Source organism: Uloborus diversus, chromosome 7 (genome assembly GCF_026930045.1).
Source record: "Uloborus diversus isolate 005 chromosome 7, Udiv.v.3.1, whole genome shotgun sequence".
Taxonomy (NCBI): domain Eukaryota; kingdom Metazoa; phylum Arthropoda; class Arachnida; order Araneae; family Uloboridae; genus Uloborus; species Uloborus diversus.
This window is the reverse complement of record NC_072737.1, coordinates 57,907,218-57,932,003: the sequence shown is the minus strand read 5'-3', so window position 1 is coordinate 57,932,003 and position 24,786 is coordinate 57,907,218. Positions and strand designations below refer to the sequence as shown.

The following is a 24,786-nucleotide window of genomic DNA, read 5'->3' as shown; positions in this document are numbered from 1 at the left end:
ATGTATTTGATGGGGTTTTTGTTTTTGGAAATTTCAGTTGAAGATTAATCCTTCAAGCTAAATATCGGTTTGTTTGAAATTGTCTATTCCGCTTGTTAGTTTCACAAGAATTGTTATACTCCACACAACCATATTACATGCAAGCGAAAATTTGCTTATAAAACGCAAAATGTTTGTTACCGTTTTAATTTGCCAGAGAGTCAATCAAAGCAATCAACAACTACAAAAATGTAGCTTGAATTTATATTAAGTGGTCTTCTTGATTGGGTTTATTATGTGTAGTTTTTCAATTAAGTGTTATAAATTTTAACTTTAAAATTTCAAAAATTTTGTTAAAATTTTTTTTAGTACTTCTCCCCTATAAAATATATTAGTGTCACTTGAAGCTTTGAAAAAAAATTCTTTCAATAACTCGTTTTTAAAAAAAATAATGTCTTGGTTTAAAAAGTTTAATGAAAATCATTTGCAATTACATGGTTACGGAAGCCGAAAATACAAAAAAAGTTTTCATTTCTATTTGGGGGCTCCGCCTCCTGCTCTCTTCGCTCGCAAGCCATCGGCCCACTTAATATTTATATGCAGACATTTTGCAAAATTATTCAAATATTTTCGGTATGATTCTGCTTAAAATTTTCATTTTAGTAGAATATAAAGATCATCATAAAAAAGAAGAAGAAAAGACACTTTTCTTTGTGTGTCATATTCCAATGGTTTTTCCTGGCAGTTCAGGAATGGAAGGCCAATCTTTTTTTTTTTTTTTTTTTGTTTATAGGTAATAATGGTTACTGGGGACCATCCTAACACAGCGAAAGCTATTGCAAAGGAAGTTGGTATCTTGTCAAAAGACAGTGAAACAGCTGAAGATATTTCTATCAGAAAAAGAATACCGGTCGAAGATGTAGATCCGAAGTAAGTTTCATTATCTAAACCATTCAGAAATCCTGCGTCTGAGTAGTAATATAATCGTATGTTCAAAATTATTTTAAACTTGATGACTTATATAGTACTATCCAGTTGAATCAATGGAGGAACATCATTCAGTGATGATTGATGAAGAGCACTGAAAGGAAAATAACACTCAATTTGCGTATTTTTCAAGACAAATTTCGTCATTTATGACAATTCTCACTTCTCTGCATCAAGATTAAATCTCAGAAAATGTTCCTCAATTTGACGAAAATTTTATTCGGAGCATTTTTTCCGATTCAATTTCGTGAAATGCAACGAAAATTTCGTAAGATTTGAGTATGCATTTCTGAGTTTGAATATGTATGAGTATTTATGTTTAAGTACTTATGTTCTGAGTTTGATATGTATTCGCAGAGCTGTCAACCTTTGAAAATCTAAAATCGTAGCTACATTTTGCGGCGGAGGGGGGGGGGGGGGGGGGGGGGGAGGGGCGTGGCCGCTGCGTCAGAATCAAACTGATGAATTTTCAACAGTATAATAAACGAAATAATGATACTCGATGAATTTCTAATATGATACCGAAAATATTAATTAATCTATCTATACATATAATAAAATAAGATGTTTGTGTGTGTATGTGTGTGTGTGTGTGTGTGTGTGGCGCGCATCCCGGGAAAACGGTAAGGCCTAGAAAGATGAAATTTGGTATACAGGTGTAGTTTTTGCTGAAGTTGTGCAGCTCGGGCTTCGATTTTTGATATTTTAATTGGAAAAAAAGTTATTTAATGTTTTATGTGTTTTTTTTGCACTTTTTAGTCGTTTTACCTCACAAACCCCGAACCAATCGCACTACATAAATATTTTTTGTACTATAGTGTAGGAAATTTAATTTTAAATATGATGAATGAAAACATTTTGAAGATAGAGCAGTTTTTGTATTTTTTATGAATTTTTGAAAAAAACCTTCAACTTGCATTTTTTCCTGGGTTTTACTTTTTTCTAATATCATCCTGCGAGAAGTATCAAAGCCTCATTTCTAAAATTTAAGTTGGTAAAGGTAAAAACATTTCGCCCTCTTCAGAAGAAAAAAGTTCTTAAAAATACGCAATAGTTTTTTTTTTACAATTTTTTTAATGCTGAACCTATCATGTCTTTCCACGCATCGGTCGAAAAAAAGCGTTCTTCAATCTCTTGTGTCTCTGACGTCACTATTTGGATTTCGATTCGATATTTAGGATGGAATCTTAATCGCAAACAAATGTTAATCTTTTTTTTTACCTATATAGCTTACTTCTACATTTTATGAAGTGATGACCACGTGTTTTTCCGGCAGCGCTTACTTTTTTTCTTTCCTTTTTTTTTTTTTTTTTGTTTTATTTAGGGATTGCATTTATTTCTTTTTCCATTCCCCCCCCCCCCGCCGAAGATGGACTTTTTGCTGTATCTATATTAGGTTACATTGCATAGTTGTGCGCATTTATTTCAATAAAAACAGCGAGATTTTTTTTCTTTGTCAAACGTTACTTTTTGCACACTACGGGGAATTTTGGAGATAACTTTTTTTTTTTTTTTTTTGCCCTACTTAAATAAAAAAAAAAGCGGTTTTTTTAGAGATCTTTGTTTTTATTAGGAAATGGGCGGGAAGGTTAAAATAAATGGAGATGGGTAAAAAAATTTAGAGATAGATAGTAAAGGTAGATAGCCGCCGAAGGCGGCAATCTTTGCGTAAAAATGTGAATGGCACAAAAAAAGATAGAGATGGATTGATTAATACTGCTGCCAAATTTATTTAAACAACTGCCGAAGGCGGCAAAGAAGGCGAACCAGCTGGTCGCCGCCGCGCATCCCAGGAAAACGGTAAGGCCTAGAAAGATGAAATTTGGTATACTGGTGTAGTTTTTGCTGAAGATGTGCACCTCGGGCTTCGATTTTTGATATTTTTATTACAAAAAATGTTATTTAATGTTTTATGCGTTTTTTTTTGCACTTTTTAGTACTTTTTACCTCACAGACCCCGAACCAACCACACCACACAAATATATTTTGTACTATAGTGTAGGAAATTTAATTTTAAATATGATGAATGAAAAAATTTTGAAGATAGAGCAATTTTTGTATTTTTTATAAATTTTGAAAAAACCTTTATTTCGAATTTTTTTCTGGGTTTAGTTTTTTTCGAAACCCATCCTGCAAAAAGTATTGAGCCCTCAATTCCAAAATTTTAGTTGGTAGTAGTAAAAACATTCCGCCCCCTTCAGAAGAAAAAAGTTTTTAAAAATACGCAAAAGTTTTTTTTTTTTTACAATTTTTTAAATGCAGAACACGACGCGACCTGTAAGCATTGCCGGCTGAGTTCCGCACTTCCTCATCACGTGACCTAACTGAAATCGTTTGCTTTCTCTTCACTTTTTTTTTTTTTTTTTTTAACGTTCAGAGATTTCATATCTTTATTTTCCCAACTTTTTTTTTTTCTTTTTTCTGGACGTTTTGTATTTTTGGTAAATACTTGTGCGCATTTTAATTCAATAAAAGCGGTGATTTTTTTATCTTTTGCAAGCACTGATTTTTGCACACTACGGGGAACGTTTGTTTTTTATATAGAAAAGGATTGTTAATTACTATCAGAGGTAGATATGCATGGATCGTATAGATAGATAGATAGAGAGAAAGGAAGGTGGACAAATATAGAGGTGGATACAGTAGATGGACAGTAAGAAATAGAAGAACTTCAACGCGGGATCAATAGCCCCCCCCCCCCCACACACACCCACAAACACACACCATGACTTTGAAAAAACAATGCTTTCACATAAAAGTGGAAGTGCTTTTTGTTATTTTCCGACAAAATTTTCATGAAAAATATGCCCTTTGCGCCTCCCCCCCCCCTTTAAAAATATTCCAAATGAAATAACGAGAGATAGATCTAGAAAATACTTTATTCAACACAAAATTTGTTTAAGCAGCCGCCGAAGAAGCCAACATTGGCGTAAAAAGGCGAATGATAATATTGATATATAGAGAAAAACATTGCTTAATACCGTCGCAAAATTGTCTAAGCAGCCGCCTAAGGCGGCAACCCTGGCGCAAAAAGGCGAATTGCGTAAAAAGGCGGACCAGCTGGTCGCCGCAGGCGGCTAGTACATATAATAAAATAAGATGTGTGTGTGTGTGTGTGTGTGTGTGTGGCGCGCATCCCGGGAAAACGGTAAGGCCTAGAAAGATGAAATTTGGTATACAGGAGTAGTTTTTGCTGAAGTTGTGCACCTCGGGCTTCGACTTTTGATATTTTAATTAGAAAAAAAGTTATTTAATGTTTTATGCGTTTTTTCGCACTTTTTAGTACTTTTTACCTTACAGACCCCGAACCAATCGCACCACACAAATATTTTTTATGCCGGCTGAGTTCCGCACTTCCTAATCACGTGACCTAACTGAAATCGTTTGCTTTCTCTTCACTTTTTTTTTTCCCCCAACGTTCAAAGATTTCATATCTTCTTCTCTATTTTCCCAACTTCTTCTTTTTTTTTCTGGACGTTTTGCTATATTTATGGGTACTTAGAGCCTTTTTTTTTGCGTGCAATTTTAAGTAAATAAGTAACGCCCGCGGTATTTTGCATGATTTTTGTAGGGATTGGTGGTTAGGTTTGGTAGATAGAGAGAGATGATAGAGAGAGTAAGCAAAAAATGTTTTTTTTTTTAATTTTTTTTTAAATCAGAAAATGATTGTTAATTACTATCAGAGGTAGATATGCATGGATCGTATAGATAGATAGATAGAGAGAAAGAGGGACTATATATGGACAAATATAGAGGTGGATACAGTAGATGGACAGTAAGAAATAGAGGAAATTCAACGGGGGATCAATGCCCCCCCCCCCCACACACAAACACACACCATGACTTTGAAAAACCAATGCTTTCACATAAAAATGGAAGTGCTTTTTGTTATTTTCCAAAGAAATTTGCATGAAAAGTCCCTTTGTGCCTCCCCCCCCTTTAAAAATATTACAAAGGACATAACGGGAGATAGATCTAGAAAATACTTTATTCAACACAAAATTTATTTAAGCAGCCGCCGAAGAAGCCAACGTTGGCGTAAAAAGGCGAATGATAATATTGATATATAGAGAAAAACATTGATTAATACCGTCGCTAAATTGTCTAATCAGCCGCCGAAGGCGGCAACCCTGGCGCAAAAAGGCGAATTGCGTAAAAAGGCGGACCAGCTGGTCGCCGCAGGCGGCTAGTACGGAATAAAAGATTCAATACTGAATATTTTAAGATGATAAATTCTTGATTATTAGCTGTACCTTTCACCCGGTCGACTTGTCTTTTTGAAGTAACATGCTTGCGGCGATCATCACGACCATCATGTTCAATTGAAAAATCGCTATTGCAAATAGTACATCTTACAATAACCAGTCTTTAAAGGTGAAATAAGGAATAGCCAAGTGTTTTTATGTTCTTCACGATATTTTTGGCAGCTTTTCCGCTTTTTTGGCAAAGAACCCAAAAACGGCATGAAAACTAAACCGGCAGCATACGTGTTAGAAGTATGATTTCCTGAACTAACCGGTTTAGTTTTCGATTTTTTTTAAATTTTTTTTTTCCCGCGTTCTTGGGACATTAAAAACAGAAAGTCGTAGTTTTTGGACCCGCTTTCATAGCGTTATAATTTAAAGCTGTAATTCGCAGAAACTACGGTTTTTCGTAGCAATTGGCAGCTCTGTGTATTTATCTTTCTATCTGTCTGCCTGACAGTCATTAATTCTATTTCTTGAGAAAAACACGCATTTATATTTGTGTTTTTCTCCTGAAATAAAATTAAAAGTGAAGCTGTAGGAAGATAAATGCTTATGAAAACAATTTGGTGTAATAATTAACCTAATTAAATCGGCCACGTCGTTTACATCTCATAAAGTTATTCCGTTATCTAAGACATCAAGAGTTTATAATGTGAAAACATTGAGCTGCCTCTTTCACTGACTTTGATTATTTAGAGCAATATTCTTCATTTTGCCTGAAAAGTTACTCCTAAAGTAAATGCTAGTAAATTGTATTTAGTATTGTAACGGATTCGGTGCGACTTCCACTTTCTTGAAATGAAGACACAGTTCTTGATAAAAACACAGGAAATTTATTTACACTATGTACAGGAAAGATCTTCAAAAACTGCTAAATTATTCATCAGCAATTAAGCAATTATCACACAACACCGTAAACTCAACGTTTACACACGTATTTACTTCCAAATACGAAAACAACACAGCGAAATGCCTCGCTATAAACAGAGCAAAATGCTCTCCGTTCGAAATCTCAAACGAAACTAACTGTTTATCCATCGCTAACGGCTTAAATACACCGAAAAGAAATTTCTCCAATATTCCACACGCTTCTGTAAAGTAGTAGACCGTTATCAATGAAAAGAAAGAAAATAGGGGTCGTATAATTTAGCCGAATGAAAAAGGGGTTGTATATTCATTACGGGAAACTATTTACAGGTTACGTTCCTACAATAATTACTATGTACAGGATTTGTAACATTGCCCCCTTCCTAAGGACTGCACGTCCCGGGCAGTACAATCCCCAGAAAGGGTGCCAAACTTCTATCACAAGTTTACAAATATACACATTAATTAATAACTAACAGATACAGAAAACACAATAATAACAAGAAATATTACTAAACATTAAAAGCAAAAAAATTATCTACAACTTTTATGTTATCAACCATGGTTGTTCACGTAATACTCATGAACTATGGCCATAGTATGGGGCTAACCGATCATAATGTACAACCCTAGGTTTTGCATTAGGTGATTTTTGGATCCTCACTACGACGTCATTTAGTCGGTTAAGGACTTTGTAGGGTCCATCCCAATGCGACTGCAATTTGGGTGACAGACCTTTCCGTCGGATGGGATTCCATAACCAAACCTTGTCGCCTTCGTTGAATTTATGTCCAGTAGACCTTGTGTCATATCGGGTCTTCATCTTCTCCGCCGCGATGTTGATTCGCTCTCGTGCGAAGTTATGAACGTCTTCCAACCGGGCCTGGAGATCCTGGATGTACTCCTCAGGCGATGAAGGCGCATCCGGAGGGCGACCGAAGACGAGATCACAAGGTAGCCGAAGCTCTCGTCCGAAGAGCATCTGAGATGGGGCATATCCGGTAGTCTCGTGGACAGCACTGCGGTAGGCCAGCAGGAACAAAGGTAGCTTCTTGTCCCAATCCTGTTGATTTCTGGATACCATAAGTGAGAGATTATTCAGGATTGTGCGGTTAAATCTCTCCACCATGCCGTCCGATTGTGGGTGTAGTGGTGTTGTCCTAGTTTTCTCAATTCCGAAAATTTGACATAGGCCCTTAAACACAGCAGAGATGAAATTCCTCCCTTGATCGGAATGAATCTGCAAAGGTGTTCCGTATCTCGAGATCCAATGTTGGACTAGAGTCTCTGCTACGGTAGTAGCCTCTTGATCTGGAATGGGATATGCTTCCGGCCATTTGGTGAAGTAGTCGATGGAAACAAGAATGTATTTGTTCCCATCAGCAGTTCTTGGTAGAGGACCCAGGATGTCGATCCCAATTCGTTCGAAAGGAGCTCCAACGTTGTACAGATGTAGCTTCCCTCTGCTTCTCTTCTTCGGTCCTTTACGAGCAGCACAGGCGTCACAAGAATGGCACCACTTCTCCACGTCATCCTTCGCCTTGCTCCAGAAGAAGCGCTCCCGAACTTTATTGAGAGTTTTCAAGACACCAAAATGTCCTCCAGTCGCACTACTATGTATTTCTTTCAGAACATCTGAAATCCTGGATCGAGGAAGTAGTAACTGCCACCTAGATGTCTTGCCGTCGTCAGATTCCCATTTCCGGTGTAGCACGCCGTTCCGTAAATGGAGTGAGTTCCATAAAGCCCAGTATCTTTTTGTTGCAGGACTGAAGATGGAAACGTCCTGCCAGCTAGGGCGTCGACTGTCACTTTCCATGAACTCTAAAATTGGTTTTATGTCGGGGTCTTCAAGTTGATCTTTTCGAACTTGGTCATCACTCCATGGATCAGGTTCTGATGATGTTGGAGTCACTGTCACCCGATAGGCGGTAGGGCTAGTCGTTCCATACTGTTTCTCGATTCGGGAACAATAGTGGCAGTTCTCAGGACAGGGTCTCCTTGATAAAGCGTCAGCATTACCGTGAGATAACCCTTTTCGATGTTTGATCTCCATGTCATATTCCTGGAGCCGCTGTATCCATCTGGCTATCTGGCCTTCTGGATTCTTGAAGTTCAAAAGCCAAGTTAACGAGGCATGATCTGTCCGAAGCAGAAATTTTCGGCCGTAGAGGTAATGATGGAAGTGTTCTACAGCTTTCACTATGGCCAGTAACTCCTTTCTGGTGACGCAGTAATTTCGCTCCGACTTTGATAAACATTTGCTCCAGTAAGCGATGACATGTTCATTTCCGTCAATTTCTTGGGATAAAACAGCTCCAATTCCCTCGTTGCTCGCATCAGTGTCCAGGATGAAGGATTTTTCAGGCTGAGGATAGGCGAGGATAGGCGTTGATGTTAAAGCCTCCTTCAGTCGTAGAAATGCATCTTCGCATTCTTTGGACCATTCAAACTTTTGCTTGCTCTCCGTCAGCTTATGCAAAGGTCGTGCAATGTTGGAAAAACCCTTCACAAACTTCCTGTAGTACGTGCAGAGCCCCAGGAAACTTCGCAACTGATGGATGTTTTCGGGACGACTCTAACTCCTGACCGCAGATACCTTCTCTGGATCGGTTTGCACACCCTCAGAAGAGATGATGTGACCAAGGTAGTTCACTTCCCGGCGGAACAAATTACATTTGGACGGGCTTAACTTCAGATTGGCTTCCTTAAGCTTTTGCAGCACCTTCCTAAGATTTGCCAGATGTTCTTCGAAGCTGCGTCCCACGATGATGATATCGTCTAAGTAGACCAGACAGGATTCGTAAGAAAGTCCTCTTAACACTGTCTCCATAAGACGCTCGAACGTAGCTGGTGCATTGCAGAGGCCGAAGGGCATCACTTTAAACTGCCATAAGCCTTGTCCAGTTGTAAATGCTGTCTTTTCTCGGTCATCAGGGTGTATCTCAACCTGCCAGTAGCCGCTCTTCAAGTCCAGGGTCGAAAACCACTTGTGTCCGGAAAGAGTGTCCAAGGTGTCGTCTATCCGTGGAAGAGGGTAGCTGTCTTTCTTGGTGATTTCATTCAGCCGTCGGTAATCGACACAAAATCTGGTGGAGCCATCTTTCTTTCGGACCAAGACGATGGGAGAGGCCCAAGGACTGGATGAAGGTTCGATTACATCATTCTCCTTCATCTCTTTCAGGAGGGTCTCAACCTCTTCCTTCTTGACGAACGGTAGTCGTCTTGGATGCTGTTTAATAGGGGGGTGTTCTCCAGTGTAGATCCTATGCTGCGTTAAATTCGTCCGGCCCACATCCTCCGATGTAGATGAAAACAGATGCTTGAAGTCGTCCACCAATTGTTCCGCAGCAGTTCTTTGATCCTTCGATAAGGGTGCACTCCCAATTAACTTCGATGTCAAGGACTCAGAAGACACAGTCTCGGGGGAATTGATTCTTCTAATGATGCAGTTTACGGGAGTACAAGTTGCTAACACTTCGCCTTTCCGGATATTCCTTGGCCTTTCACTCACGTTGGCGACTCTCACAGGAATTACATCCTTGGAAAGGTCCACAAGCGTAGATGCCACCAGCACTCCTTTTGGGTTATTGCTTAAGTTGGGGTATTCAATGAGTCCAAATCTAAAACTATTGCTCTCTTCAATGGAGCCGGGTATTAATGATTCTGACCTTGAGGGAATTGATAAATCTGTTTGGGCAATTATTTGATGAGCGGATTTTACATCACTTTCTGCGGGAAAGACTGCTATGTCTTCTCTCGTCGAGTGCAGCTCGTTAGTCTTGAAGTCGAGGTTGAAGTCATACTTCTTTAAAAAGTCCAATCCGAGAATGAAGGGGTCTATGATAGCAGCAACGAATGTGGTATGATGGTAAATGGCATTTCCAAACACAATTTCTAAGTTCACTTTACCTTCAATCTCGATCTTGTCACCTGTCACAGTTTGGAGGGTAACGCAGGGCGGCGTCCACAGAATGTTGAGTCCAAATTGACGAGCCACATCTGTTCTAATGATCGTAACATTGGCTCCAGTGTCAATAATCAGTTCGCAGGGAAACCCGTTTACATATGCGTAAACAAACAGTCCATTACTGCCGCCACTCGTCGAGGAAATCTGGAAAACTTTAAGATGGGGCTCATTCCAATTTGGCGACCTCCGCCCCGCGAGATTGCCATGGCTTAGTTTTCCTGGACCTGCGAGGGAGAGGTGCTCTTCCCTCTGGTTTCTTGACGAGCTTCACAGTTTCTTCGTAAGTGACCCTCGCCACCACATTTCCAGCACTTAAGTGATTGTCCATTATGGTCCTTGGGAGCCGAATTCCTTTTGAGGATTCCTGCAATTTCTTTTATTTGCTTTTCCAGATCAGCAAAACGTGACGAAACCGGATCAGGCTCATCAGTTTTCACGCCGCGGATTGAATGGCGATCCTTGCGGGTTGCTTGCTGGGCGGCCTCCAACTTCATCGCATACACAACAGCAGAACTCAGGTCTTTGACATCCGCCATCCGTAGAGCTTTCTGGATTTCCGGATCTCGAACCCCGTCGATGTAGTAGTTGAGTGCCAGGTTGTCTCGAACATCCGCAGGACAGTCACAAAAAGCAAGATGAGACAATCTCTCGACGTCCGCCGCTAGCTCTTGCAGGGTTTCCCCGGTTTTCTGGAAACGGGATTTCAACTGGAGTCGGCTGAAATCTTTCTGGCACTTCTCACCGAAGCGAAGCTCCAACGCAGATGTGAGGGCGGCGAAATCCAGGCGCTGGCTGTCCGGAAGGGTCTGGAGAATGTCCGCTGCGTCACCTCTCAGGGATGCTGCAAGATGACAGGCCTTGGTAGCAGAGTCCCATCCGTTCGCTTCCGCCACTATCATGAATTGAGTTTTGTAAACCTGCCACGAAGTTTTCCCATCAAATGTGGCAAGTTTAATGGACGGTCGAGCAACCGATGTGGGAGCGCCAAACTGTACAGAGCTGCTTTCCGCGGTCGCCAATCTCCTTTCATTGTCTTTAATTATTTCTTCCTTAAATGAGGCAAATTTCTTGTCTTCTTCTTCTAACTTATTTTCCACATTGGCGATACGCTCTTCCACAGTATCAAATTTTTCTTCCAGAGCATCAACTTTATCTCCCATGGCGGTTAGTTGATTCTCCATCATGATTTTCATCGACGTTAGGTCACTTTTTATTTCATTTTGACTTGTAGTAATTTTAGCAGTTAAATCACTATTTAACTGTTCTTGGTTAGTCGCCAATTCATTTTTTAATTGTTCTTGGTTAGTCGCCATGTCATTTTTTAATTGTTCTTGATTTGCAGTAAAACTTGCAGTCAAATCACTTTTTAATTGTTCTTGATTAGCCGCCATATTTTCAGTCAGGTCGCTTTTCACAGCATTAATTGCTTCCAGAAGTTGTTTTAATTGGTCATCCATTGCGCGAGTAATCACCATAAAAACAAAGTCTATAAATTCAAACAGTCTTTATGAAAAAAAATGTCCAAAGTCACACTTACTCCAAGAAAGTCCAGAAGTAGATCCACGTTGGGCGCCAAATTGTAACGGATTCGGTGCGACTTCCACTTTCTTGAAATGAAGACACAGTTCTTGATAAAAACACAGGAAATTTATTTACACTATGTACAGGAAAGATCTTCAACAACTGCTAAATTATTCATCAGCAATTAAGCAATTATCACACAACACCGTAAACTCAACGTTTACACACGTATTTACTTCCAAATACGAAAACAACACAGCGAAATGCCTCGCTATAAACAGAGCAAAATGCTCTCCGTTCGAAATCTCAAACGAAACTAACTGTTTATCCATCGCTAACGGCTTAAATACACCGAAAAGAAATTTCTCCAATATTCCACACGCTTCTGTAAAGTAGTAGACCGTTATCAATGAAAAGAAAGAAAATAGGGGTCGTATAATTTAGCCGAATGAAAAAGGGGTTGTATATTCATTACGGGAAACTATTTACAGGTTACGTTCCTACAATAATTACTATGTACAGGATTTGTAACAGTATGATAGCTATCAAGTGTTTGTCAAATTAGTCCATGAAAAAGAAGGGACTTAAAAATTAGTGATAATGCTTTTCCAAGTTATTAATAAGACAATATAAAAAGCATATTGTGAATATTTCTACAGTCAAAAACCTTTAAGACATGCTCAGACCGTTTAAAGGAGCGTTTCACAACCTTTATAAGACTTATAACCCAAAACAGAGGTTACATGCTTAGCCTAAAGAAATAGATTTTTTTTCCTTTTTCCCTAAATTATGAAAAATACACCATGCTTCTAATTAGTTTCGATCATTCATGCAAAGAAAACACCTGTTTTTTAGCAATTTGTTATTAAATTAGGATGCAGTCAAAGAGACGGACTGATTTATTTATTACTTCTCACAAATTATTTAATATTTGGTTCGGTTCGAACAATACAGATCGTTTTTCAGAGCCGCGTATCAAGTCTATTTCATAAACTTTTCAAATGCAGTAACGATTTTTTTTTTCACTAATCGCTATAATTATTGCCGATTAGGTCGTTCCTAGTTCTGATGGACAGAATTTTGTACTGTGAACGAACAACAGGGTTCGCCGATATATATCAGTCGATATATATCACGATATATATCCGATATTTATTTTGAAAATATCATGATATTTTGATATTTTCGATTTTTATTTTTTCAACTACGGTATTTTCAATATAAAAATTATAATAATCATAATCACAGTAATACTGATTTTTTATTAAAAATAACCAAAAAGTTATGTACTATATTTTTATGATGTATAAATTACATCATTAATAAAACAAAGTAATATAATATTCCTTCATTTAGTTGTATTTTATATTCATAAAATTTTTAGTGATGTAACAATTGTAATTCATATTAAAAGTGCCCAGTTAAATATTAAATGTTGGTCAGAAAAAAAGAAAATGTTTTATGACTGTGCACCTACTATAATAAATGTTAGGTATAAATAATGAAAGAAACTTTAATTTTTTAAGTTTCCATATTCTAATAATATAAGAAAAAATTTTGGAAATAATATAAGAAAATAAAGATTGATTTGTGGAATGCATTTACTATTTTGAAGACATTAGTCTGTGCCGATTGAAAATATTGGATATGTATCAAAATATCGGATATTTTCGATATTTTCGAAAATATGATATTTTGAACTCTGATGAAAAATGAACCGATCCTATTAGATCTTTATCTTTAATTTTTACTCTTCGGAAAATCTCATCTTACACTTTTGGGGGTAATTACCCCCCCCCCCTCTTCTTCCCTACCCTTCCACCCGATAGGGAACCTCTGCCTTAAAACAACCATAAAATCCTTTAAAAACCATGAAAACATTCAATGATCTACATTACCTCAGAGTGGTATAAACGTTTATATTACTCGTACGTTTATATCACTCTGAACCGCCATTACCCCAGCCTCCCCTAAACGTAAGTCTTTCAAGTCAGTTTCAGTAGAAGAAAATCTTCCTTGTTTTATTGCCAATGTTGATAGATTTATATTTCTGTGATGCAATCAGAATTTTGCTGACAGACATTTCGCATCAGATTTCACGGACTTTTTGAGAAAAAAATGCATGATTTCAATGCAGATGATACATGCTTTGTGCTTGCTTGTCTCCAAAAGTCTGCCATATGGATGGCAGGGATATGACGTAGTGAGAAGCAAAGGGATGTAAGTGGCAAAATTAAAAATTTGGAGATAACCAGTACAAATGGTAGGTGAACCTCTCCTCTGTATTAGGGCAAGAGATTGTTCTAGTTGTCTTGGTAGGTGCAGCTGTATAGCATGATTTAGAAAAAAAATTTCAATGAAAGCCTACATAGGATCTGATCTTTAAACGCGTTCTCTCGAAACTTAAAATAGTCCACTTGCATCCCTTTGCTTCTCACTGCCTCATATATGGTAGACATATGGATGCATAGATCTATGCCTTTCACAGACCTATGCAGAAAATACCCTATTACAACAGGAAACTACTTCTTTTGCCAACAACTTGACTTCTTTTGGATTTTTTCTTCCAGAGAAGTTGTGGCTACCATTATAACTGGTTATGACCTTCGAGACTTCAAGTCGCAGGACATGGACGAAGTGCTCCACCGTTACAAAGAAATTGTGTTTGCCAGGACGTCTCCTCAGCAGAAATTGATCATCGTTGAGGGCTGCAAGAGACAAGGCCAAATAGTTGCTGTAACTGGAGACGGAGTGAATGATTCGCCGGCTCTTAAAAGAGCAGACATAGGTAGGAAAAATGACTCCTTTACCTTTTAATTGTCATGCCCGAAATGATTTCGGTAACAGCATTGCAGGGGACTAAAGGCGAAATGCAAAGGAATTGGATTGCACTACGGTGTACGGTACACGCAAAAGATTTATCCATCAGGAAACGCTTTTATAGCTATAAGAGAATTTCTTCCACCAATATTAAGATTTGAAGCATCAAGCTAAAACAGTTAAAGAGTTAATTGATTGACCACCGTGTTTACTTACCTCCACTTCAGTGATGAAGTGGAAAACAAGGATATTTTATCACTTCTAGGAACTAAACATTTGCTTAAGTGTGCATTCTTAAAATCAAACTCAGGAAACTGAAGGGATTGTGGAACTGGTCTGTGAATTGACAGAAATTCATTTGAGGTATTAGACACAAAAGATGGATCTTTATGAAACACTTTATGTTCGCCAACATCAGTGCCAAAACTGAGTCTATGTCCAACTTTAAGCCTTGATAGAAACGTAGAAACTTGTTTAAAAAAATATAGTTATTGTGAATGTAAGTCACTTTACAAATATATAAGTCCTGTAAATAACTACTCTTCTTGGGAATTGCAGGGTGGAACACAAAGTGCAGCCATCTACTTAAGGTAGGTTCTGTATTGTTAATTCAATTAAATATACTTAGATTTTCAGCAAAGAGCTGTCTAGTGCACATTAATTGTAAAAAGAAATTATAACTAGAATCAAAAGTAAGAAATACTGCAATGTGCAAAATAAGCTAAAAATGTCGATTTTTGGTTAATTTTTGCGCAATTTTGCTTAAGAGCATCAAAATGAAGCATGTAAAGGGTTTTTGAACAAAAATTTTGAACATATAGGTTTTAAAAAAAATATTTGAAAATTGATTATTTTTTACCTTTTTACCAAACATTGCTGTCAATGCGCGATCTGAAGACATTAATAATATTTTTTTACTTATTTTTCCCATGTTTAGGATGGCAATACACAACTTTTTTTTTTTTGCTATTAGAAGTTGCTTCTCGAAAACATCCTTTTGTCGGTCCACCCTAATCAGTAAGACCACGAGAGCAGTAAAAATTTTACTGTTTGCTCGATTTCGCTGATCCTATCCATTATGAAATGAAGTGATCTGTTTCTGCTTCCAGTTCATCAGTTATCTCTCAGTGGTCAAGCTACATTAAAATTGAAATTAAATGCCGCATTTGCATTCCTCAACAGTTAAAATTTTAAAACGCATCTTACGATAACACTAATCCTAAAAGTAGAACATTAATGATAAATATTTTGAGTAAAAATTAACTTCGGAAAAAAATTCGGAACCGCTATTCTGCCGTAATTGTTCTGTTTATAAAGGAGCTCTTCTAACTATAATCACTCATACTGGTGAATCCAGATCGTGATTTAGTTCTGTGGTCACTTTTGCTGCTGTTGTTCATTTTTTTAGACACTAATACAATTCGTTTCAACACCCGTCGGTTTCTTTTACTGAGCTTCTCTTTCTTTCCGCTGTTTTGCTTTGCCGAGCTTGTCTTACCACAATGTGTGTAGGCTATCATGACTTCAGATATTGTATCTCTAGAAATGCCAGAAAGTCGAGATGTTTCAGTTACATTTGCTCCAGCTAGAAGCGCTCCAACAATTTAGCCTGTTTGAAAATTTGAGAGGTCCGACATTTCACGCGCTTGAAAAAAAAATCAAGATTTCCAGAACTTCCGTTAAACTACCATATACTACCAAATCATATACATTGCTATTTATAATAAAAAATAGATATCTAGTTTTATTCTTTATTACTTACGAAGCGCATTCAAAAATGCCACTTTTATTCACAGGTGTTTCCATTATTTTAATTACTACCTGTAGTTTCACAAACATATTATATCCTACAATGATTTACATTAAAAAAAAAAAACTGTTTAGTCTCAGTATGTCTCTTTTTATTTAAGGAAAATGTCGAAAGAAAATACTAGTTTAAATGGTAGTCATTTAGTGGTTCCAAATTTAGTTTTATAAGTGATTTTTTTTTCACGTTTTAGCAATTTGTCAAATTTACTATCTTTGTTGAATATAAACTAATTTCAAAGATAGTTTTCGATCGAAAATTTATGAAACATCGGCCAAAAATATTAAAACGTATTATAATTTAGGTTCAGGCAAGCAATTTTAAAATTGCAAAACAACACAAGAATCTTCGTTTTAGAAAACTGTTTTAATGCTCATGCATATTAACAATCGAGTTAAAAGCATCTTGTTCAATATAATTATTTAACAAGAAAATGAAGATTATAGTAAAGACAGGTTACTAAACAGATTTTCCCTTAATTTTTGCTTTTCAGGCGTTGCTATGGGAATCGCAGGAAGTGACGTAAGCAAACAGGCTGCCGACATGATTCTTTTGGATGATAATTTCGCTTCAATTGTCACAGGTGTTGAGGAAGGTAAGAGCTGGAATGAAATTATGCGCCTTGCTTGAATGAAGTGTTAATTGACTTCAGATAAATTTCCTTCCGAGTTTTTAATGGTCTGTAATAAAACATTTAGCTTTAAAAATATACTCGGAGGAAAGCAAATTAAATAATCTTGTATGCATTTAAATGCTAATGAGCAGTTTCATTTTTAATAACTTGTTATTTGCTACACGAAATAATACGACAAAGACTCCGAATATACACAGTCCAGTCACATTAATGTGACCATCTGTCAAAAGCCAGAATAACCACCTTTCGCAGAGCGGACTGCTGCGAGACGAGCAGGAAGAGAGTCACTTAGGTCCCTGAAGGTGTTCTCTGGGATGTTGAACCATGCCGACTCTAATGCCGTGGCCAGCTGCGCTAGATTACGAGGTTGAGGATCCATGGCGCGAACAACTCGATCGAGATGGTCCCACAGATGCTAGATTGGGTTTAAGTCAGGTGAGTTTGCTGGCCAGGGGAGGACGGTAAACTCATCCTGGTGCTCTTCGAACCACGCACGTACACTGGCAGCTGTATGGCACCTCGCATTGTCCTGCTGGAAGATGCCATCATCCTGAGGAAAAACAATGCGCATGTAGAGGTGGACATGGTCCGCAAGAACAGATGCGTACTTGTATTGATCCATCGTGCCTTCCACAATGATCAGTGAACCCAGAGAATGCCAGGAAAACAATCCCTAGACCATAATGCTCCCGCCTCCAGCTTGGACCTTTCCGGCAATGGTTGCAGGATGGTTCCTCTCAGAGGTTTCACGCCTTATACGCCAACGTCCATCTGTCCGATGGAGCATAAAACGCGATTCATCTGAAAACGCTACCTGTCGCCACTCAGTGGACGTCCAGCTGCTGTACTGGCGTGCAAATTCTAGCATTCGTCGTCGTTGAACAGCAGTCAGCATAGGTGCACGAACCAGGCGTCTGCTTCGGAGGCCCAGACGCAGCAATGTTCGCTGAATAGTAGTTTGGGAGACACTTTTGGTAGCCCCTTGGTTCATTTTGGTGGTCAGTTGCTCAACGGTAGCCCGTCTATCTGCCCGAACGCATCTCCGCAGCCGTCGTTCGCCTCTGTCATCTATGGCCCGTGGTGCACCAAATTTGCCACGTCGCTGATTTTGAACAGTCCCATTTTGCCATGCACGGTACACTTTTACCACGGCGGCATGCGAACAGTTCAAAAAATCAGCCGTTTCGAAAATGCTTCCACCCTTGGCCGAAAGCCAGTGATCATGCCCTTTTGGACGTCGGATAAATCGCTTCGTTTCTGCATTACGCCAACGATTGAAATGTTTTCCTAAGCCCTCACACACCCTTTATATACGCTCAACTGCACTGTGCTGCCACCTGCCTTCTGTGATTGGTTATTTAACTCTGACGTAGAAAGTACGTGGTGGTCACATTAATATGACTGGACTGTGTAAAAAATTCATGCTTCGTTGCACGAAGTTTATAAAGATCATAGACTCAACTTAAATATAATGCAAATTTTGAAGATTTCCAGAATTAATATTTATTTATTGAAGTGAAACTTCATACGAGGGCTTTGAAACTCTGATCCGAAAACTTTTGTGTGACAGAATGGAGTTAGTTTTTTATTTAATTGTTGACAAAAATATTAATAATTATGAAGTTTATTTTGTTAATAAATTTAACAAATAAACTTTAAGTCTGAACCTAAGCAAGCATATATTTGCGGATTTTAATTTGTCAAATAATGCAGTTTTCTTTGATTCAAGTCAAATCATCAGTTTAAAAACGTAATTCGTTAGTTGCTTACGTTCAGCCTTGAAATTACTTTGTTAACTTTAATTAACAAATTTAACTTTATAACTACGTTTATTTTTCATTGTTTTTGGCAACAATTAAAAAGCAATTTTCAAGTATTGATTAGTTTACTCGTCGTTCATAATCTCTTTTCTTCTTTAAAATGTACAATTTTAAGCTGAACATCCCTAAGTCAGGTGCAGAAAGAACAAGAGCATGGTGTGAGAGAAAACGTGGATGTGAAGTGACAGTTCAAAATATAAAAAAAGACAATAAAAAACTTTCACACTTAAAGCGTGTCTTTATAAAACACAATATTTATTTATTTATTGGCTCACTAGCGGACGTATCTTGAGATGCGTTCATTGCTGAACAAAATAAATTATTTAGACAATGTTCATGGAAATATTCAAAAATTAATTGCATTACTTAAAGTAGAGTCGATGTTCATCAAAAAGCTCATGCAATGAAACAAAAATCTAGCAAACACTCTATAGTAAAAAAGTCGACACACTAAGTAGGAGTTATAAGTATAAATTGAAATTTTACATACGGGAGGACAACATCGATATATGTTGTCCACACCATTGATATGGTGATCGCAATATGAAAGCAAAATTAGCTCACTTGTTAAAGGAAAAATCTCAAACTAACGCAAGTTTTACTACCTTGTAGGGCCGCCTTCAACATGATTGCACTATACGATACTGAGGAGAATTGCGGAAGATAGTAGGAAGGTTTTTAAAACGAGCTGATGTATGCCTCCATAACTTCCTTTTACTCCAATTTAATGCAATTTTCCCATTATTGGTAATTTTAATGGGATTCAGTAGTTTACTCTCTACATATCACCAACAGTGGTCAAATTGAAATCAGATTAGAAAAAAAAATTGCCAAATTTGTCGACAAGTTGGCGACATAACTTGGCGACCAAAAGACTGGGGATACATCGCCAAGTGTCCGCCAAATTGTAACACCACTCGAGTTTACATCGAAATTAACAATGATTTCCCCCAAAAAGGGGCAAAAGACCCCCTTAGAAACACCCGAATGCAACCAAAAGAGGAAGTGCACAACTAGACACTACTAGGAGTCTACGTACCAAATTTCAACTTTCAAGGACATACCGTTCTTGAGTTATGCGACATACATACGCACATACATACGTACATACAGACGTCACGAGAAAACTTGTTGTAACTAAACTCGGGAATTGTCAAAATGGATATTTCGCGTGTGTATACGTTCGTAGGCACTTATCCACGCGTGGTCGAGTCGAAAAAAAACTCAACATTCATTCGGGGGTGAGCAAAGTGGAAGTTAAGGTCGATTTTTGAGTGAAAATTTTTTTCGTGAATACAATACTTCCTTTTTTGTAAAAGGAAGTAAAAATGGTAGGATATAAAACGAGAGAAGACAGAGAAGAACGCTATCGGGTCGAATTGAAATGCAGAAAGATAGGGAGAAACTCTAAACACGTTTTGATCAAATTTGGACAAAAGTATATGTACATGAAATACATCGCCAGCTCAATCATTCCAGCCGAGGACTGCAGTTCCGTGCTTATTAGCACTCATCAGCCCGGCACAGGAAGTGACTGAGCTGGAGATGGAAAACCTCTTAAGGGAGCCAAGAGAGCACAACAAACTGGTAGTTAATATAGAATTAGCACAGACCAGATGAGTGACCAAAGCAATGGTTCGGTTCAACTCGAAGATTGAAGACAAGGCATGGTATTTTCAGTGAGTTACCGCCCTATTAGCTACCGGTCTGTTGTGCTCTCTTGGCTCCCTTAGGAGGTTTTCCACCTCCAGCTCAGTCACTTCCTATGCCGGGCTGATGAGTGCTAATAAGCACGGAACTGCAATCCTTGGCAGGAATGACTGAGCTGGCGATGTATTTCATGAATTTCTGTATTAGCCCTTGCTATAGGGCGGTAACTTACTGAAAAAGTATGTGTACCTGGTAATATTTACTGCAGAAAAACTAAACAGATACATAGTTTTAAATTTATTCTACGTATTTACGAACTTTACCACAACTTTACGAAAATCAAATCTGTTCAAATATCATTTCCAAGATAGTGGAATTATGTCGCAAAATTTCTCCGAAAACGACAAACTTTTAGCCATTTCAACTGTTAAATCAAGGGGGCGGGGAGAGAGAATACATTTGTAAAAGTCCAGAAAACACCTTTCACTTTCATGTTTCCTTTCCAGGTCGCTTGATCTTCGACAACCTAAAGAAATCCATCGCCTATACATTGTCAAGTAACATACCTGAAGTGTCACCTTTCCTCCTCTTCATCCTCGCTGACATTCCTTTGCCCTTGGGGACCATAGCTATCCTATGCATAGATCTGGGAACCGATATGGTAGGTAGAGGGGATATTTTTCTCTTGCAGAGTTCCTCCGCTATTGATTGTATAGTAGCTTTTATTTTTATTTATTTAATAATATTGAGTGGATTACTCTATTTATATAATTAGTTTTCTCACATTCATTTGTGATTCAATGTTTCGTGAGACTTTAATTATATGGGTTAGACTCTTGTTTCTCTCTCTTGAAATGAAAATGAATTAATCGACGTTTTAAGTCAAGTCGTATTGAATTGACTTTTGATGTTCAATGATAACAAACAGAAATAGTCGACAGATGGTTTCAGGTAAGATCATTTGGGTGTAATGGGAAATATAATTTTAAAGTTTCAAATTTAGCTATTTTCCTTTATTTTGGATAAATTGCGAGATACAATTTTGTGCGTTGTGTCCAAAACTGGGCATGAAAAATCTTACTTTATGGCTTTTTGTAAGCAAATGAAATAATGTTTTCGTTTACCCCAGCGTGTTTCCTTTTACCTCAAGGACTATGGGATAAATGGCAACACCCTGTGCTTTTCCCCGTAAGATTGATGTAGGTAGATAATAGCAACGTAAACTATCAATTTAGAAGTTCAATGCATCTACAATAATGAATACATGACCCGTAGGTAGCATGCATCCGCTGAACGTCCAAATGTCATACGACATCATGTGTAGTGCGCTGCCATGGGCAGGAAAAGAGCAGTAACTGCAAATTTTTCATATTTTTCATTTTTGTCATACAATGTGTTTTAGCTTTACTATACAAGTTTGCTTATTTGGTTTCCGCTGGAAGAAATAAAACGCAAAAACAAAAAAAAACAAAAAAAAAAAACAAAAAAAAAAACGTCTTATTCCAACATTTCCCTATTCTTAGTATTAAACCTAAAACTTTTTTTTTTTTTCAAGTAACTCGAAAACCTATTTCTGCAGATACTACTGTTTAGTAGTCTGGTAAAAGAAAATAACCTTAAATTTTTCGATTTTCATTTTTTTTCTTTTTTGCCTTTTTGTGTAACTAACATTAAGTTGAAAATGAGAGGGAGGGGGAGGGGGGAAACGTCCACTTTCGAAACACTCTATAGAACTGTTCTTATAAATACGTGGATAATGAAAGGATTTGGTATTTTATCAGTTGGGCGCTAAATAAGGGTTTATTTATAAATTCGCCTGACTCGTGAACTTGTATAACTTCATATAATTTTAAAGCAGGTTTTTATTGATTGATGTAAAGATTACTATCATTAAAATCATAATTATGTACCAAATAACCTATCTCTTTTCCTCACTGCAAAACTATTTCTTGAAAACCTAACTTATAAATGTTTTCAACTAATAACAGGTCTAACTAATAACAGGTTCCGGCTATTTCGCTTGCTTATGAGAAAGCAGAAAGCGACATAATGCAAAGGAAACCTAGAAACGCCAAGACGGATAAACTCGTTAACAAAAGGTAAGTTTATTTGATGAAAGAAACTTCCTCCATATTACTTCCTAAATAATTCATTTTAATTTTTGACACTAGAAAGACGGATGGCCTTTTAATGGCTTCACCCATAGTTAAATGTGGAATGAATCTAATAATAATTATAATGAAACATGATGGAATTTTTTGATTTTTAATAATAGGATTCTATTCGAATGCTTCTTTAATAGTTAAGTCATTAGTCTCATAACACTGTATATCTGGAAAGAAGGGAAGGGTCATAGTGACTCCTAAGGTATTTTATAGTAAAAATACCTTAGGGGGTCGCATCTTTTACTTTTTTCATTTCTTCTAATACCTGCACTGTTAAAAATTCAGGAAACTTTTATGGTCTATATTACTGTAAAATGGAGTGTTTATAGTACAGAAAATTTTGCAGTAGATTGTACTGAAAAAAATAAGCGATTGCAGTGGCAATTTTGATACACCACGTGACTTACAGTGCAGAGCAGATAACACAGTATTTCTCCTCACTCGATGTGTCCCAACTCGTAAGGTGGACAGCGGAGTCGCCTGCCAATCAGAAGGTCCCGAGATCGAAACTGCTTTTCGCATTTTCCGTGTTTTAACTCTCTCATTATTCTACCGTAAAATTTTACTGTGAAATAGGGTTTTACGGTAAAAGTTACTAGCAACATGGAAGTCAGTAACTTTTGCCTAAAATTTCGGGATTTTTTTCAACTGTGTGTAACATGAAAGGGTTGCATCTTTGCGTTCCTTTTTTTACAGTCAGGTGTAATTCCAAATGGTAAATACAGTGAACACCTGATTATCGGCGGTCGAATTATCCGCGGCTCGGATTATCCACGGGTCCTTTAACAATTTTTTCTTCAACAGTAGTGACTTATGATTATGTTATTGTTTGTTTTTAGCTTTTTCCTATTATTTTTACAATCAATGTTATTGATTTTAGCTATAACTTTTCTGTATGTGTGAGTTTTATTCCTATTTTTTAGCTATTGCATACACCATATTGATTTTTACCTATAATTCGGATTATCCGCTGTTACCGTGTCACCCTAATCCGCCGTTAATCGGGAGTTTACTGCACTGCAGATTACCCATCACTCGAAGTGAGGATTGCATCAAAGAATATAGATAAGGGAGAAGAACTTTCACCAAAGATAGTTCACACGCAAAGATGTTCCACTCCGGTAGAAACGTATGTAACCTTCCTTTCGACCCCTGACGAAAAAGTGGTTCGACCAAGAAGCCGACATTAAGGAACAGGTTGGCGAGACAAGTTTGGGAAAAAGCGTGCTTGAATGATCGAAATGGCACTAAATCGCCAATGCTGATGTCGCTGCATTTGCAATGCGAATCTGGAGGTGAAGATGTTTTCTCTCTTCTCTCCCCTCTGCGGAAGCGCTGAAAGGGAGGTAATTAAGCCTCATTTGTACGATGGTTCATTGCTAAAGGGTAGTAAAAAAGTCATTGTAGAATCGTCAAGCGTAAGTTATTACGTTAGCGATACGTGATTTAAAAGAATTGGGGCGAAATTAGAATGGCGCAAAAGTATGAAACGAGTAAAAATTTTGAATCCTTAAAATAAATTAATTTTGCCAAAAAAAAAAAAAAAAACATGCGTTGTTTTTCACTTCGAATTTTTTTTTCTTTTTGTCCTTTTTTTAAATCACAATTTGCTTAACACCAGGGCCTGTCATCAGTCGGTGGACCCTGGTATCAGATATTATAAAGAAACCGCTTGTGAACCCCCCCCCCCCTCCCTTTCACTTATTCATTTTTACGCGACATTTTTACCTCTTACATATCCCCCCCCCCCTCTCTTAATTCTAAAATGAGAGTACTAGTGGGTTGGTAAGATAACTTTATATCAAAAGTACTAAATAAACGATCAGCAAACTTCAACATATTAATTAATTAGCATACTAATTTACATCAGAACTAAACATCCGAAATCTAAATATTTTATTTCAGTTACTGGAAAAACCAAAACATACTTTTTCATTGTGTTCGTGTGTTTTTCACTGTGGATTTTTGCAGTCAAAATGTTCTAGACTTTTGATAAACGCTAAACACGTCTGTTATTTGTTCCCAAACGTGCTAAAAACCCCTCATGTTGTTGTAAAACAATTGTTAGAAGATCTTCGAAAAAAAGTAATTCATCATTTATTGAATTACCTTCTCAATCAATTTGGCCAGCCTGAAAAATTGAGACGGATGGACATTCTCCATATCCAATTCTAAGTTCCGCAGTACTTCTTAAAGCACGTGAATCAATTATATCACTGATATAGTAGAGATAAGCAATTTGCAATTATTCAAGATATATGCATTTTCTTAAAATCTGAGCTCCCGTTATGTGTGTGTATCTGTCTGTCGCACTCTAGG

At 37.5% G+C, this 24,786-nt stretch overlaps 1 protein-coding gene across 1 annotated transcript in view; it reads left to right on the top strand.

Moving 5' to 3' along the window:
- LOC129225928 (sodium/potassium-transporting ATPase subunit alpha-like) overlaps positions 1-24,786 on the top strand; it is a 208,825-nt gene that overhangs the window by 156,634 nt on the left and 27,405 nt on the right. The window contains exons 12-16 of the mRNA XM_054860469.1: positions 773-909; positions 14,142-14,359; positions 16,692-16,793; positions 20,809-20,963; positions 22,307-22,401. Of these exons, the coding sequence (XP_054716444.1) occupies positions 773-909; positions 14,142-14,359; positions 16,692-16,793; positions 20,809-20,963; positions 22,307-22,401 (707 nt within the window). The remainder of the gene's footprint in view (positions 1-772; positions 910-14,141; positions 14,360-16,691; positions 16,794-20,808; positions 20,964-22,306; positions 22,402-24,786) is intronic.